The sequence below is a fragment of the Pocillopora damicornis genome, chromosome 10 (genome assembly GCF_964200805.1).
Source record: "Pocillopora damicornis chromosome 10, jaPocDami1.2, whole genome shotgun sequence".
In the NCBI taxonomy this organism is placed as follows: domain Eukaryota; kingdom Metazoa; phylum Cnidaria; class Anthozoa; order Scleractinia; family Pocilloporidae; genus Pocillopora; species Pocillopora damicornis.
In genome coordinates, this window is record NC_142679.1 from 21,956,354 (window position 1) to 21,971,445 (window position 15,092).

The 15,092-nt window shown below is 36.8% G+C and overlaps 2 protein-coding genes and 1 pseudogene across 2 annotated transcripts in view; all 3 read right to left on the reverse strand.

The window, feature by feature from the left end:
* The window catches only part of LOC149039394 (uncharacterized), a 31,851-nt gene extending 29,078 nt beyond the window's left edge, over window positions 1-2,773 (reverse strand). Inside the window, exon 1 of the mRNA XM_089185486.1 lies at window positions 2,639-2,773. Within this exon, the coding sequence (XP_089041612.1) occupies window positions 2,639-2,702 (64 nt within the window). The 5' untranslated portion in view covers window positions 2,703-2,773. The remainder of the gene's footprint in view (window positions 1-2,638) is intronic.
* Window positions 2,774-5,492: 2,719 nt separating this feature from the next.
* Window positions 5,493-6,689, reverse strand: LOC149039399 (uncharacterized). The gene is made up of 3 exons (XM_089185796.1): window positions 6,172-6,689; window positions 5,848-5,991; window positions 5,493-5,563 (listed from the first exon to the last, which is right to left on the reverse strand). Exons 1-3 carry the CDS (start codon window positions 6,293-6,295, stop codon window positions 5,493-5,495), a joined length of 339 nt encoding a protein of 112 aa, XP_089041922.1. The 5' UTR covers window positions 6,296-6,689.
* Window positions 6,352-8,877, reverse strand: LOC149039400 (uncharacterized; annotated as a pseudogene).
* Window positions 8,878-15,092: the final 6,215 nt, after the last annotated feature.

The window sequence follows — 15,092 nt, forward strand, 5'->3', positions numbered from 1 at the left end:
CTTAAAAAATAAAAAAGGCTAGTCAAACCAGTGATCGATATTGGGAGAGAATTCCAAGTTTTAAGACCTTGGTAGAGTATTGCAAATTGTTTAAGATTAGTACGACAGTTATGTGGTCGATAGCAATTGGCTATTCTATCATAACTGTGTACTTGCCTATTTGCAGGGAACAAGCTGAGAAACATCGGGGTCAATAGTTGATTATGATAATAAAACACGAATTTGCTATTTGCAATGCGTTGACTTAGGAAATGACTAAGATGCCCAATTTAGCAAAATATGGAGGCAGTGTGTTCTCGATAGTCTGAGTTGGTAATAGCTCGCACAACACGTTTTTGTAAATAAGAAAATTCTATTTAAGTTGGTCACATATGTGGATATCTACGAAGCTGATGTGAGGTTTCCTTGCAAAATGATCATCAATATAAACACCTAAGAATTTTGTTTCATTTACTTGTTTCAATGTCTGATTTCCAAAGGATAGGAAAAAAGATTTACCAAGTTTCTTCTGCCTCAATTTGAAAATAATGTAACTTGTTTTCTTAAAATTTACCGAAAGCTTATTGCATTTCATTCAAATGTCAAGATTTCACACTTCATCATTGAGAACGGACTCTAAATAATCGGGATCTGAGTGAGAATAAAAGATACTGGTGTCATCATCAAAAAGCAGAGGCTGTGTTAATTTAGATGCATAAGGAAGATCATACATAACGTATATAACAAAGAACCTGAAATAGAGCCTTGGGGGACACCACACGTACTAATTTGCTCTGATAAACAATAAGTCAATGAGTCTGTATGAAGGGGTTTTTTTGGCTACATAAATTTGTCCGAAATATTATTTTCGAAAATCTCAAAACTGAAACCGTTTTAATGATTGTTTTCAAATTTCTAAGAGCGTGGGAAGATGATTATCTTCGCGGAAAGCTTAAGTATTCAAGAATTTTTTTAACGCCGCACAGTGCTCTGCAATATTTAATTATAAAAGCCGTTCGGCTCGAAATATGATCCATTACTCGAATTTCTAATAATGTTACGAAAGAAAAGGAAATATTGCAGTGTTCTCCTTTTCAGGTGGTAACCGGTAACATTTACCGCCAGTAGTACCTCTAATTACCATTTAAAATTGCTTGGAATTCTTGAAATTCAACAGGTAAAAGGATTGCTTTACCGGTTTGAAAATTTATTTTACCTGTCTTGCTTAAAATAAGGGAGAACGCTGATACTGCCCCGCTTGTTTGTAGTAAATTTACCATTTCAAAAAGCTTCTAACTAGTCGCAAACAACTTTCCTTTGGATGCCTCTTCAAGTTTCCACTCCATAATAAATTCAACCAGCCGAAAGAGAGAAACGGTAGTGGTCAGATCGTTTAAGTACATGTGGGGAATATCCATGATCGCACACTCGCGCTGGATTGTACACTATAGAGGCTGAAAGTATATTTTTGAACCTAAAATATCCTAAGGAGCTTAATCTTTGACTCGATCTTTGCCATCAGTCTTCGTTACGATCACACAAAACTGCGTAAAGTTTGTTTAGCAGATTTTTCTGTCGAAATCACCTGTTTTGGTTGGGTGAAGTGAAATTGTTTCGCAGGTTAATTTTAAACTTTCTTTCTGCGGCGGATCGATAATAACTTAATCCTTTCTTCTGCCCGCTCACTGAAGTACATGAACCCCTCGACTTACGTTTTATGAAAAATGGAACCAGCCTTTATATCAATTTTGAAGCCAAACAGCCAAACAGGTCTGCCAGTGGTCATTTTATCCATCGTGTAGGATCAAAAAGTCGAAAATTAAATGCGGTTCACGAACATCATTGTAGAGACAGTGACTGTTTATTCAAAATAAACCTTCCCTTTTGGCTCAGCCCAGAAACCATGTTCCCGAGCGCTTTTCATTTAACTAATTTATTTTTGTTTTCTCGTCACCATATTCCCACCCATGGCGTAGCTCCGCTTTCTGCATATAAATCCACACACAACCCACAATTTCTCTAATCGCTCTGACGAAGGGTTAACGCTCGAAACGTCAGCTTTTTTACCCTTTACGGTGGCTAATTTACGTTTTCAACCCAGTTGTTAACACTAAATTACCTGCTATACTCTCCCACCGACGCAGCACCACAGTTTCTTTAGAAACTTACCTCTTTATCCCTAAAATTTTATTTGTTTCAATTTTGTAGTTTTCAAAAAGTATTGCAACACAAAATGAAAACTTTCTTTGAAATATTTGGTTGTCTTATGCCACTCCGGGTATATAGATGAATAAAATTGTTCTTGTATTAAGTAATATTAGGAAATGCTTATGTGAATATTTCAAGGCATAGTTATGTAGATAAAGGTAATAAAAACATTATATGATGATTAAGATAACTTTGAAATAGTTCTTTGACAACATGTACAAATAATACCCCATTCACAACATCAACCGGGTTGAATCAAAACAGAGATGTGAATAACTGAATTTTCCATAGGTTTCAAAAAATCACTCATTTTTATTTTAATTCTGCTAAATTTGAAGCTGAAAAACATCGGTTAAGCAGCTGCTAAGAAGACAATTTTCAACCATGTTTAACTAAACAGCCTTAAAACATGTTTAAGCATTGGTGTGAATTGGGTATAGCAAAATCTTACCTCGTCCTTCTGGTATTAGGGAAGCCAAAATGGTGAGAACGAAACAGTAGAATACAGACAGCATGTCCTCAGAAATAACGCTCGTTATAATTCCAGCGAACAGCTATTAGTTAGTTTTTCCTCCTTAAGGGAAACATTAGGCGAAAGGAGACACCTGCATTTTAATTTGTTCAAATACATCACCTCCTTTGTCTGATTATGAGGTTCTCAGTGGTTGTCATAACTGAATTAGTTTCCTTGGGAACCAGTTGATTGGTGACACTCAAGGTCAATGTCAATGGCCTAAAATTTGAATAAATAGAGGAGGATGTCCCTCCTGGGTTTTTTTTGTTGTTTTTTTGTGTGGCTTCATTATGTCCGTATGAGTTCAAATTATGAGGCAGTCAATAATAATCTTTACCAACTGTTTACAAGCGTTCCTCGTTCGCCCACACTTGAGCGTAAAATAAAGACGACCGTTTTACCAAATCAGGTCGATGTTCCGAACTTTTAGGGTTGGATATAACGGAGAATTTGTTTCTTATTCTCATATTTATTTTTCATTCTTTGTAATCAAGTGTCATTCGTTTATACATGACTTGCGCCCTCCTCCCCCCTTCCCCCGTTCACCAGACTGTTAACCTCAGCACCCTTTTAATTTCAGTTTTTTAATAAAAGAAGAGCTAACACTCAGTATCAATAGACCAAAGAAGCTGTCAAACAAATTTAAACTCTCCGAAAAAAAATTGAATTTCAGTTTTGTCGGATGACAAGCCCCGTGCAGGCCTCACTTCACGTCTTCTTTCAGACCTTTTCAATGCAAATGTAAATATTTTATTGCGAAACACTTATCACTTCCCATCTGCTAGGAATTGTCTCCATAACAACTAACTAGTTTCGGCTGTACTCAAATTGTGCAAGCGAATAAGAGGTTACGTGTCTGAATTTATACGAATTTTTGTTACGTCAGTAGTCCGTGAGGCACCGACATAGCAAAAATTATAGCTAAAAATAATGTATCTGTTTTCTGGGTGAGCTGAATTAGCGCGAACACTGCCGATTAGCGGTAACGTGGGTGCGAGTGATGTAGCAGTGACTAAAAGATACAAATTCTGATTTTTATCTTTGACAATGTTAGTCAGTAGTTGAACTTGAGGACCTCAGAAGGTGACAATTCCAAACGAACATAAAGCGGGACTTTTTTCATTATCAGAAATTGCTGCTTGAATCTTACAACTGATAGCTTGTAATTGTAACATTGGCGTTGTTCCATTGATTTTCTCTAAGACTGTTCACCTATCAAATCGAATACACTGTTAATAGTGATTAAAATATTCAGAGTACTGCAATACCCTGGTGGTTTCTTCTGATCTCAACTCAACCGGGTGGATGACAGAAATTAAACAAAGAGACCACGGCACCAGCAAGACTTGATCGAGTTTGTATGGGAAATAAAACGTAACATTTGAACTTTGATGAACAATTCGCCTCACGAATTTATGAAAGCCTCTTCACAGTGTTCCAAAAACAATTATCGAAAATCATTCTAAACTGTATTAACAGCCAGTTTTTAAACCTAATCGCGGTGGTAAAAGCCAAACATGATTAAGCAGCGCTTAAGTTCGATAAGGTGAACTCTAGTTCCCCCAGAAAGCGAAAGGGGAAACGCAAATATTATTCGCTTGCACGGTATCAGTCATCAGATCAGCGTATCATAATGTTTATCATTCGAAGTGAAAAATCGTGCTCGGAAAGAAATAGTTTTTAAGATGAGGGATCCGCGCGCTTTACTGTCAGATACATGGATATTTTTTCGTTCTTTTACAAATTAACCTTACTTTCAGTTGATATGACTTTCTAATTTACGTTTAACTAACAAACATGAAGAAAATACTGACAGCCAGATATAAATTTATTGAGTTTCACTAGAATTAATTAAATCTGCACTATAGAACGACAATATAGGGAAAGTGATTGCTCCATTCTGTAACTCATAGAAACAATTCTTGGGAACTTTTAGCCAATCCATTAGCAAAGAATGTTCTTAATATATTTCTAACTGTTATTAAGCAGAATCTTTCTTTCCAACTAAGTGAAAACTACAGCGCTTTACTCCACCTTGAGTGAAAGAGCACGAGAGCCTCCTGAACTGACCTTCCAGATGTTAGCAGAAAAACAAAAATATAACATGTAGATTAGGTTTTGCGTTAACTTGAATGTGCCATCACCTACAATCAGTGTCATGCGCAGCAAAATATCGAAGATCAACGGGAAAAAATTAAGGAAGCAGGGTGACACTGGCTGTATCATTAGTGAAAATCGATTTTGCTTTTAAGCTGATCAAGAAAAAAAGATTGACTGCATAATGGACCTTTACATTGTTAAATCTGTATTCATTGAAATTAGATACACAACAATATGAAGAGCTGAGTTCACAACTGTTTCTCTACAAAATTATTTCTCAGTTATTATTTGACTAATCATTACTAACTTCCCCCCATGCCCGCTATTTGATGTCTAAACAGTCCTGGCATTTGTATCTTCTCTATTCTATAAGCGAAAGTAATTTGTAGCTAACATTTTCCTCACCCAGGAGATTATAAACTATTATCTTGCCTCGCCCTAATATTTTATGCTTTTAACGTGCAAGAATTTGTGTTAATAAAGAAGTGGGATCATTTGTTGTTCACTTTTTTCTATCACCAAAATATTCATGCATCATACAAATGAGAACGTATGCGCCATGTTTAGTATTCCTCCATCCCTCCCCCATCCCCTCCCCCGTCCCTTCCTCCCGGGGGAGAAAGTAAGGTCAGTAAAAATTAATAAACTCACCCATTCTAGCAAATGTTGTTTGTGAATTTTAATTCTAACCTCAAATGTAAACGCCTCTAGAACCATAAGTTGCGCTGTTTGTCTTACAGTAACACGGCTTAATAACAAAATCTAAATAATGACCCAAAAAAATTAAGAGTAATTGAGTTTAAAAAAACATCAATTAGCGCTTCAAAACAGAATTACCACTACACGCTAAGGAAAGTGCTGCCATGCATTTCAATGGAGAAATGTAATGATCACTTTACCATTTCCAGCAGTATTATAACAATATTCATTTTGCTGATTTGTTCCGTTGTTGAAAGAACCTCCCCCTCCCCCACAGGAAATATCTTTATTCGCACCTCCACTTCCTCCGGAGTACCCTCCACCCCCCCCCCCAGGCAAATCATTACCTGCACGATATCCACCCCCACCTCCAAACCCACCCCGATGTGCTCCCCCCTCTCCCCCGCCCAGAAATCCTTTACCTCCCTTTCCGCCTCCACCAAAAGTCTCTGAGTCCTCTCCATTACTGTAAAAGCCGCCGCCAGCACCACCTAAAATCAAAAGATTTACTGTTGACCTTAGCAACTTAACAGATCATGGCTTTTAGTAATTCTGAAAAAAAATCCAAATTTGAGCGACCAGTGCCACCTCTTTGTTCGAAATACTGATGGATGGCAGCAGAATGCAAAAAAAGTAATTCAGTATCCATAGATGGGAAATTCTTCACCTACCAAAGGGCGGTTTATCAGTTTGTCCTCCTTCTCCGTTACTTCCTCCAGACAGGGGTGGCGAGTTATACCCTGCATTTCCTGTTGTGTTTATGGACGCATCACATCCTGAATGTTGTTTTGTCATTTTTGCAACTCCTCCTCCACCTCCGGCTATGATCAAAGGCTTGTTGTCTCCTCTTACTACAAATGTACCTCCTCCGCCTGAGCCAGTTTTTTTTTATAATACGCTTTTTCCCCTCTTTGACCAACAAGTATACGAATGATTTCATCTTTGATCAACATAAAGTTTCCAATAATCCGCGCCCCTCTCCCTCCATTGATGACACTGTCCTCACTGTACCCCCCTGAGGCTCCTTTTGTTTCTATTCTGTATTCACCAGTTTGTGGCACAGTCCACAGTTGAATACCGCCGGACACTGTAACTTGTCCGTCATGATCCTGACCCGTGTAGTGACTGCCAACTGAGTCTGGACCCTCTGTTCCACTCTTACCAAGATTTGTAAAAACAGCTGTAAATCCTTCGTAAAACACATGCAGTAAGGATAAAAAGTTATGATACTAGTAAGAAATTGTTAGTTACTTTGGGCTTTGCCAACACTGTAAAAACCCGCTTAAAAGAAAACGTGTTTTGCGGGTTCAGGCTGATTTTGTTCTTATATATCGGGTGTTTCTACAAAACCAGCTTGAAAATGTTCTTAAGGTGTTCTTAAAATTGTTTCTAAAAATTAAATACCGCATAGACTACCAACAGATGAAATCAATGTGCAAGCACAACATTTTAATTAATTCATAGATGGAAGTAACCTTAACTGCATTAATCAAGGCAATAATATTATATTAGGGGAGGGGAAGCAGTTCTGGTGATAAACAACTCGAAACTCAGCAAAAATCAAGCAAATTCAAAATGCACCAGTCCCCCCTCCCTCCCCCTTCCCTCCTTCCATGTAACTATTGACTGGTCCCCAATCCTACAAGCAAACTGAGAGAGCAAAATTTCAGCATCCAGTTTCTTAAATTTCCAGTCCAATTATCAGATCCATTAAAATCTGATATCTTTCAACACCTTGGGGGTTTGAGCCATTTTCTCAAACACTTTCTTGAGAAAAGGTCTCATCATTACTTAACTCACTCCACGCTCCCCCAGTCCATTGGGTTATTAAGATCCTTTGCTGAAAGTCTATCCTGCCATTTATCGAGATTGTTCTCCTCTTCCAGCCATGTTTCCATTGTTGCACCAATTTTACCTTTCATCAACCGACCACATCCTGCATCAATGGGTTGGATTTTGTCGGTGTGGTTTTCAGGCAGCATGTAAACTGTAGTGTTGATCTGATTTCATGTTTTCATGTTGATTTTTTTGGAAGCCGACATTGTCTGCAAATAGAATTTTTTTCTTCTTTGTCATTCTCAATTCCTGGAATAAGTGTACCCTGGACCCACTGTAAGTTAATTTCTTCATCCATCCAAGCATTTTGCTGGAAATACACATCAACCTTCTTGTCCTACTTTTCTTTCTGCTCAGTTGCCACAGGCCCTTTTCCTCTGAAGATAAGAGCTGGCTTCACTTTTTGTTCCCCATCAGCCCCAATACAAAGTTGTAGAGTAGCCTGTCGTTTATCTAAACCAGAAGATGGTTGTGACACGCACACTTCCTTAGCACCCAATGTGTCGCAGGTTTTATCTTGCTCATTTACAAATGGGACAGGAACCTACCTGGTCGATATTGTATGTATTTTTAGGTATCCATCTTCCATACTTTGGGTCAACTGTATAGGGCTTGTTTCTTCTCCTCTGTGTTTTCAAGGCTTTCCTCAAATCCCTGTGGAATTTCTGGATCGTATCCCGGCCATCATCTGTCCAGAATTTTTTCTTGTTGGTCCTTCTCCTCAGTACTATGGTGTGTCTTTTCTTGAATCTTTGGAACCGCTTGCTGCTTTCTTTAAATTTTGCAGCTTCTTCTTGCGCCATAGAATGCTTCGATTTTAGATTTCATTTTTTTTTAATCAAAGTTTGGACACTTTGCTTCCTGCTGCTGTCCGTTGTTTAAACTCGGCAAGTAAAAGATTGGAAGCCAGAGGATATTTATCAGTGCGTTGGGATCTGTTCCCAGCGATCCTTCTCCTTTGTCTCTTCTTCGTCATGGTCAGAGTCAAATCTGCAAGAATTTTGCTTCTGTTTTTCCCACTCAAACACCAGCGATCTCTTGACTCCTTGTTGCTTTGCAACTGTTTTGTATTTATTAGTTGACGATTTCAGTGAATCCAAAAGATATGGTGTTTTCTTCATGAAATCGACAGTGTAGGACTTTCGCTTGTTACTTCCCCTTCGATTATTGCTACGCCTTTGAGTTGGACCTTGGGCAACACCGGCCGATTCACGAGGCACATCCTCAAGCTGTTGACTCTCAGCCATTCTCTGCATGTTTGTTTCACCTGAGTGGTTGTTGATGTTTACAAAAATAGTCAATGTATCTCTAGATGCTGAGCTGATGCTGTTCGAGTTCTGTGTGGCAGAGGCCGGGTGCTTGAATTGTGCGCAGCTGTCCAGATTTTGTTGAACTTTGAACGATCTGTCGCAGTGTTTGCATTTAACTTTGGCGCTGCTCAGTTTAACTGTCTTTTCCAATGTCGACGTAATGACGTACACTCTGCCATCCTTCAACTCTACCGATTTTCGTAAACCAAAATCGAATAAAGTAGGATTCATCCTCCACAATTCATCAAAATTGAGGAACACAAAAGTCAATGCAGTAATGTATCCCATAACACCTTGTGCGTCTATTGTCCTAGAGACAATAACTGTTTGGCTGTGCAGCGGTTTTCTTGAAAATTACCTAAAACACATTTCGAGTGAGGGAAAGTAAAGTTTCAATCTTGAATATCTCTTGAGTAAAGTCAACTTTCTGCACAGATCAAACCATAAAATGGCAGATGGATGCGAATTCTATGTTCAGGCAAGCAAACGTGGGTACCATGCTTATTTTGTAGATGCAACGGTGTATATTGAGGAAGTTATGGACTGCGAGCAGGTAGACTGTTTCTTTAAACAGTCTTTCTTTGATTGATTTGGAACCTGCCTTTAGTTGTCACAAAACCCTCCTTAGTCGTCGCCAAACACTCCTAAGTTGTCGTTCCACTCTTCTTAGTCGTCGCCAGACTCTCATTATTTGTCAGCAAACCCTCCTTAATTGTCGCCAAACTCTGCTCAGTTGTTACCGAACCCTTCTTACCTGTCGCCAAACTCTTATTCGTCGCCAAACCCTCCTTAGTTGTCGCAATTAGTTGTCTCATTTCCTAGTTATCGCCAAACCCTTCCTACCTTTCGCCAAACTCTCCTCAGTCATTGCCAAACCCTCCTTAGTTGTCGCAATCAGTTGTCACAAAACACTCCTTAGTGGTGGCAAACCACTTCTTAGATGTCACAAAAGACTCTTAGTTAATGCCACTTCTTAATAGTCGCAAAACACTTCTTAGTTGTCACAAAACACTTCTTAGTTGTCACAAAACACTTCTTAGTAGTCACAAAATACTTCTTAGTAGTCACAAAACATTTCTTAGTTGTCGCTAAACATTTCTTAGTTGTCGCTAAACACTTCTTAGTTGTCACAAAACACTTAGTTGTCGCAAAACACTTCTTAGTTGTCGCAAAACACTTCTTAGTTGTCACAAAACACTTCTTAGTTGTCGGAAAACATTTCTTAGTAGTCACAAAACACTTCTTAGTTGTCACAAAACACTTCTTAGTTCTCACAAAACACTTCTTAGTAGTCACAAAACACTTCTTAGTTGTCACAAAACACTTCTTAGTTGTCGGAAAACACTTCTTAGTTGTCGGAAAACATTTCTTAGTAGTCACAGAACACTTCTTAGTTGTCACAAAACACTTCTTAGTTCTCGGAAAACATTTCTTAGTTGTCACAAAACACTTCTTAGTAGTCACAAAAGACTTCTTAGTTGTCACAAAACACTTCTTAGTTGTCCCAAAACACTTCTTAGTTGTCACAAAACACTTCTTAGGTGTCACAAAACACTTCTTAGTTGTCACAAAACACTTCTTAGTTGTCGCAAAACACTTCTTAGTTGTCGCAAAACACTTCTTAGCTGTCACAAAACACTTCTTAGTTGTCACAAAACACTTCTTAGTAGTCACAAAACATTTCTTAGTTGTCGCTAAACATTTCTTAGTTGTCGCTAAACACTTCTTAGTTGTCGCAAAACACTTCTTAGTTGTCGCAAAACACTTCTTAGTTGTCACAAAACACTTCTTAGTTGTCACAAAACACTTCTTAGTTGTCACAAAACACTTCTTAGTTGTCGGAAAACATTTCTTAGTAGTCACAAAACACTTCTTAGTTGTCACAAAACACTTCTTAGTAGTCACAAAACACTTCTTAGTTGTCACAAAACACTTCTTAGTTGTCGGAAAACACTTCTTAGTTGTCGGAAAACATTTCTTAGTTGTCACAAAACACTTCTTAGTTGTCACAAAACACTTCTTAGTTGTCGGAAAACATTTCTTAGTTGTCACAAAACACTTCTTAGTAGTCACAAAACACTTCTTAGTTGTCACAAAACACTTCTTAGTTGTCACAAAACACTTCTTAGTTGTCACAAAACACTTCTTAGTTGTCCCAAAACACTTCTTAGTTGTCACAAAACACTTCTTAGTTGTCACAAAACACTTCTTAGTTGTCGCAAAACACTTCTTAGTTGTCGCAAAACACTTCTTAGTTGTCACATAACATTTCTTAGTTGTCACAAAACACTTCTTAGTTGTCACAAAACACTTCTTAGCTGTCACAAAACACTTCTTAGTTGTCACAAAACACTTCTTAGTTGTCGCAAAACACTTCTTAGTTGTCACAAAACACTTCTTAGTTGTCGCAAAACATTTCTTAGTTGTCACAAAACACTTCTTAGTTGTCGCAAAACACTTCTTAGTTGTCACAAAACACTTCTTAGCTGTCACAAAACACTTCTTAGTTGTCACAAAACACTTCTTAGTTGTCGCAAAACACTTCTTAGTTGTCACAAAACACTTCTTAGTTGTCGCAAAACATTTCTTAGTTGTCACAAAACACTTCTTAGTTGTCGCAAAACACTTCTTAGTTGTCACAAAACATTTCTTAGTTGTCGCAAAACACTTCTTAGTTGTCGCAAAACACTTCTTAGTTGTCACAAAACATTTCTTAGTTGTCACAAAACACTTCTTAGTTGTCACAAAACATTTCTTAGTTGTTGCAAAACACTTCTTAGTTGTCACAAAACACTTCTTAGTTGACACAAAACACTTCTTAGTTGTCGGAAAACATTTCTTAGTAGTCACAAAACACTTCTTAGCTGTCACAAAACAGCTAAGAAGTGTTTTGTGACTACTTCTTAGTTGTCACAAAACACTTCTTAGTTGTTGCAAAACACTTCTTAGTTGTCGCAAAACATTTCTTAGTTGTCACAAAACATTTCTTAGTTGTTGCAAAACACTTCTTAGTTGTCGGAAAACATTTCTTAGTAGTCACAAAACACTTCTTAGTTGACACAAAACATTTCTTAGTTGTCACAAAACATTTCTTAGTTGTTGCAAAACACTTCTTAGTTGTCGGAAAACACTTCTTAGTAGTCACAAAACACTTCTTAGTTGACACAAAACATTTCTTAGTTGTCACAAAATACTTCTTAGTTGTCGCAAAACACTTCTTAGTTGTCACAAAACACTTCTTAGTTGTCACAAAACATTTCTTAGTTGTCACAAAACACTTCTTAGTTGTCACAAAACACTTCTTAGTTGTCACAAAACACTTCTTAGTTGTCACAAAATACATCTAAGTTCTCACAAAACACTTCTTAGTTGTCACAAAACACTTCTTAGTTGTCGGAAAACATTTCTTAGTAGTCACAAAACACTTCTTAGCTGTCACAAAATACTTCTTAGTTGTCGCAAAACATTTCTTAGCTGTCACAAAACACTTCTTAGTTGTCACAAAACACTTCTTAGTTGTCGGAAAACATTTCTTAGTTGTCACAAAACACTTTTTAGTAGTCACAAAACACTTCTTAGTTGTCACAAAACACTTCTTAGTTGTCACAAAACACTTCTTAGTTGTCGCAAAACACTTCTTAGTTGTCCCAAAACACTTCTTAGTTGTCACAAAACACTTCTTAGTTGTCACAAAACACTTCTTAGTTGTCACAAAACACTTCTTAGTTGTCACAAAACACTTCTTAGTTGTCACAAAACACTTCTTAGTTGCCACAAAACACTTCTTAGTTGTCACAAAACATTTCTTAGTAGTCATAAAACACTTCTTAGTTGCCACAAAACACTTCTTAGTAGTCACAAAACACTTCTTAGTTGTCCCAAAACACTTCTTAGGTGTCGCAAAACACTTCTTAGTTGTCACAAAACACTTCTTAGTTGTCGCAAAACATTTCTTAGAAGTAAGAAAACATTTCTTAGTAGTCACAAAACATTTCTTAGTTGTCACAAAACACTTCTTAGAAGTAAGAAAACATTTCTTAGTAGTCACAAAACACTTCTTAGTAGTCACAAAACACTTCTTAGTTGTCACAAAACACTTCTTAGTTGTCACAAAACACTTCTTAGTTGTCACAAAACACTTCTTAGTTGTCCCAAAACACTTCTTAGTTGTCACAAAACACTTCTTAGTTGTCACAAAACACTTCTTAGTTGTCGCAAAACACTTCTTAGTTGTCGCAAAACACTTCTTAGTTGTCACAAAACATTTCTTAGTTGTCACAAAACACTTCTTAGTTGTCACAAAACACTTCTTAGCTGTCACAAAACACTTCTTAGTTGTCACAAAACACTTCTTAGTTGTCGCAAAACACTTCTTAGTTGTCACAAAACACTTCTTAGTTGTCGCAAAACATTTCTTAGTTGTCACAAAACACTTCTTAGTTGTCGCAAAACACTTCTTAGTTGTCACAAAACATTTCTTAGTTGTCGCAAAACACTTCTTAGTTGTCGCAAAACACTTCTTAGTTGTCACAAAACATTTCTTAGTTGTCACAAAACACTTCTTAGTTGTCACAAAACATTTCTTAGTTGTTGCAAAACACTTCTTAGTTGTCGGAAAACATTTCTTAGTAGTCACAAAACACTTCTTAGTTGTCACAAAACACTTCTTAGTTGACACAAAACACTTCTTAGTTGTCGGAAAACATTTCTTAGTAGTCACAAAACACTTCTTAGCTGTCACAAAATACTTCTTAGTTGTCACAAAACACTTCTTAGTTGTTGCAAAACACTTCTTAGTTGTCGCAAAACATTTCTTAGTTGTCACAAAACATTTCTTAGTTGTTGCAAAACACTTCTTAGTTGTCGGAAAACATTTCTTAGTAGTCACAAAACACTTCTTAGTTGACACAAAACATTGCTTAGTTGTCACAAAACATTTCTTAGTTGTTGCAAAACACTTCTTAGTTGTCGGAAAACACTTCTTAGTAGTCACAAAACACTTCTTAGTTGACACAAAACATTTCTTAGTTGTCACAAAATACTTCTTAGTTGTCGCAAAACACTTCTTAGTTGTCACAAAACACTTCTTAGTTGTCACAAAACACTTCTTAGTTGTCACAAAACACTTCTTAGTTGTCACAAAACACTTCTTAGTTGTCACAAAATACATCTAAGTTCTCACAAAACACTTCTTAGTTGTCACAAAACACTTCTTAGTTGTCGGAAAACATTTCTTAGTAGTCACAAAACACTTCTTAGCTGTCACAAAATACTTCTTAGTTGTCGCAAAACATTTCTTAGCTGTCACAAAACACTTCTTAGTTGTCACAAAACACTTCTTAGTTGTCGGAAAACATTTCTTAGTTGTCACAAAACACTTTTTAGTAGTCACAAAACACTTCTTAGTTGTCACAAAACACTTCTTAGTTGTCACAAAACACTTCTTAGTTGTCGCAAAACACTTCTTAGTTGTCACAAAACACTTCTTAGTTGTCACAAAACACTTCTTAGTTGTCACAAAACACTTCTTAGTTGTCACAAAACACTTCTTAGTTGTCACAAAACACTTCTTAGTTGCCACAAAACACTTCTTAGTTGTCACAAAACATTTCTTAGTAGTCATAAAACACTTCTTAGTTGCCACAAAACACTTCTTAGTAGTCACAAAACACTTCTTAGTTGTCCCAAAACACTTCTTAGTTGTCGCAAAACACTTCTTAGTTGTCACAAAACACTTCTTAGTTGTCGCAAAACATTTCTTAGAAGTAAGAAAACATTTCTTAGTAGTCACAAAACATTTCTTAGTTGTCACAAAACACTTCTTAGAAGTAAGAAAACATTTCTTAGTAGTCACAAAACACTTCTTAGTAGTCACAAAACACTTCTTAGTTGTCACAAAACACTTCTTAGTTGTCACAAAACACTTCTTAGTTGTCCCAAAACACTTCTTAGTTGTTGCAAAACACTTCTTAGTTGTCGCAAAACATTTCTTAGTTGTCACAAAACATTTCTTAGTAGTAACAAAACATTTCTTAGTAGTCACAAAACATTTCTTAGTTGTCACAAAACATTTCTTAGTTGTCACAAAACATTTCTTAGTTGTCACAAAACATTTTTTAGTAGTCACAAAACATTTCTTAGTTGTCGCAAAACATTTTTTAGTAGTCACAAAACATTTCTTAGTTGTCGCAAAACACTTCTTAGTTGTCGCAAAACATTTTTTAGTAGTCACAAAACATTTCTTAGTTGTCGCAAAACATTTTTTAGTAGTCACAAAACATTTCTTAGTTGTTGCAAAACATTTCTTAGTTGTTGCTAAACACTTCTTAGTTGTCGCGAAACATTTCATAGTTGTTGCCAAACTCATTACACTCCCCCTTTTCCCTCCCATCCCCCAACAAAATAAATGGATATTATTTCGATAAGTCATTCGACTGCTCTCTCAG

Coding starts and splice junctions, on each gene's coding strand:
- LOC149039399 (XM_089185796.1), bottom strand. CDS start 6,295: ATGACAAAACAACATTCAGGATGTGATGCGTCCATAAACACAACAGGA. Junction 5,992..6,171: donor AACTGATAAACCGCCCTTTG/GTAGGTGAAGAA, acceptor TTTTGATTTTAG/GTGGTGCTGGCGGCGGCTTT. Junction 5,564..5,847: donor TGGGGGTGGATATCGTGCAG/GTAATGATTTGC, acceptor GTCATTATTTAG/ATTTTGTTATTAAGCCGTGT.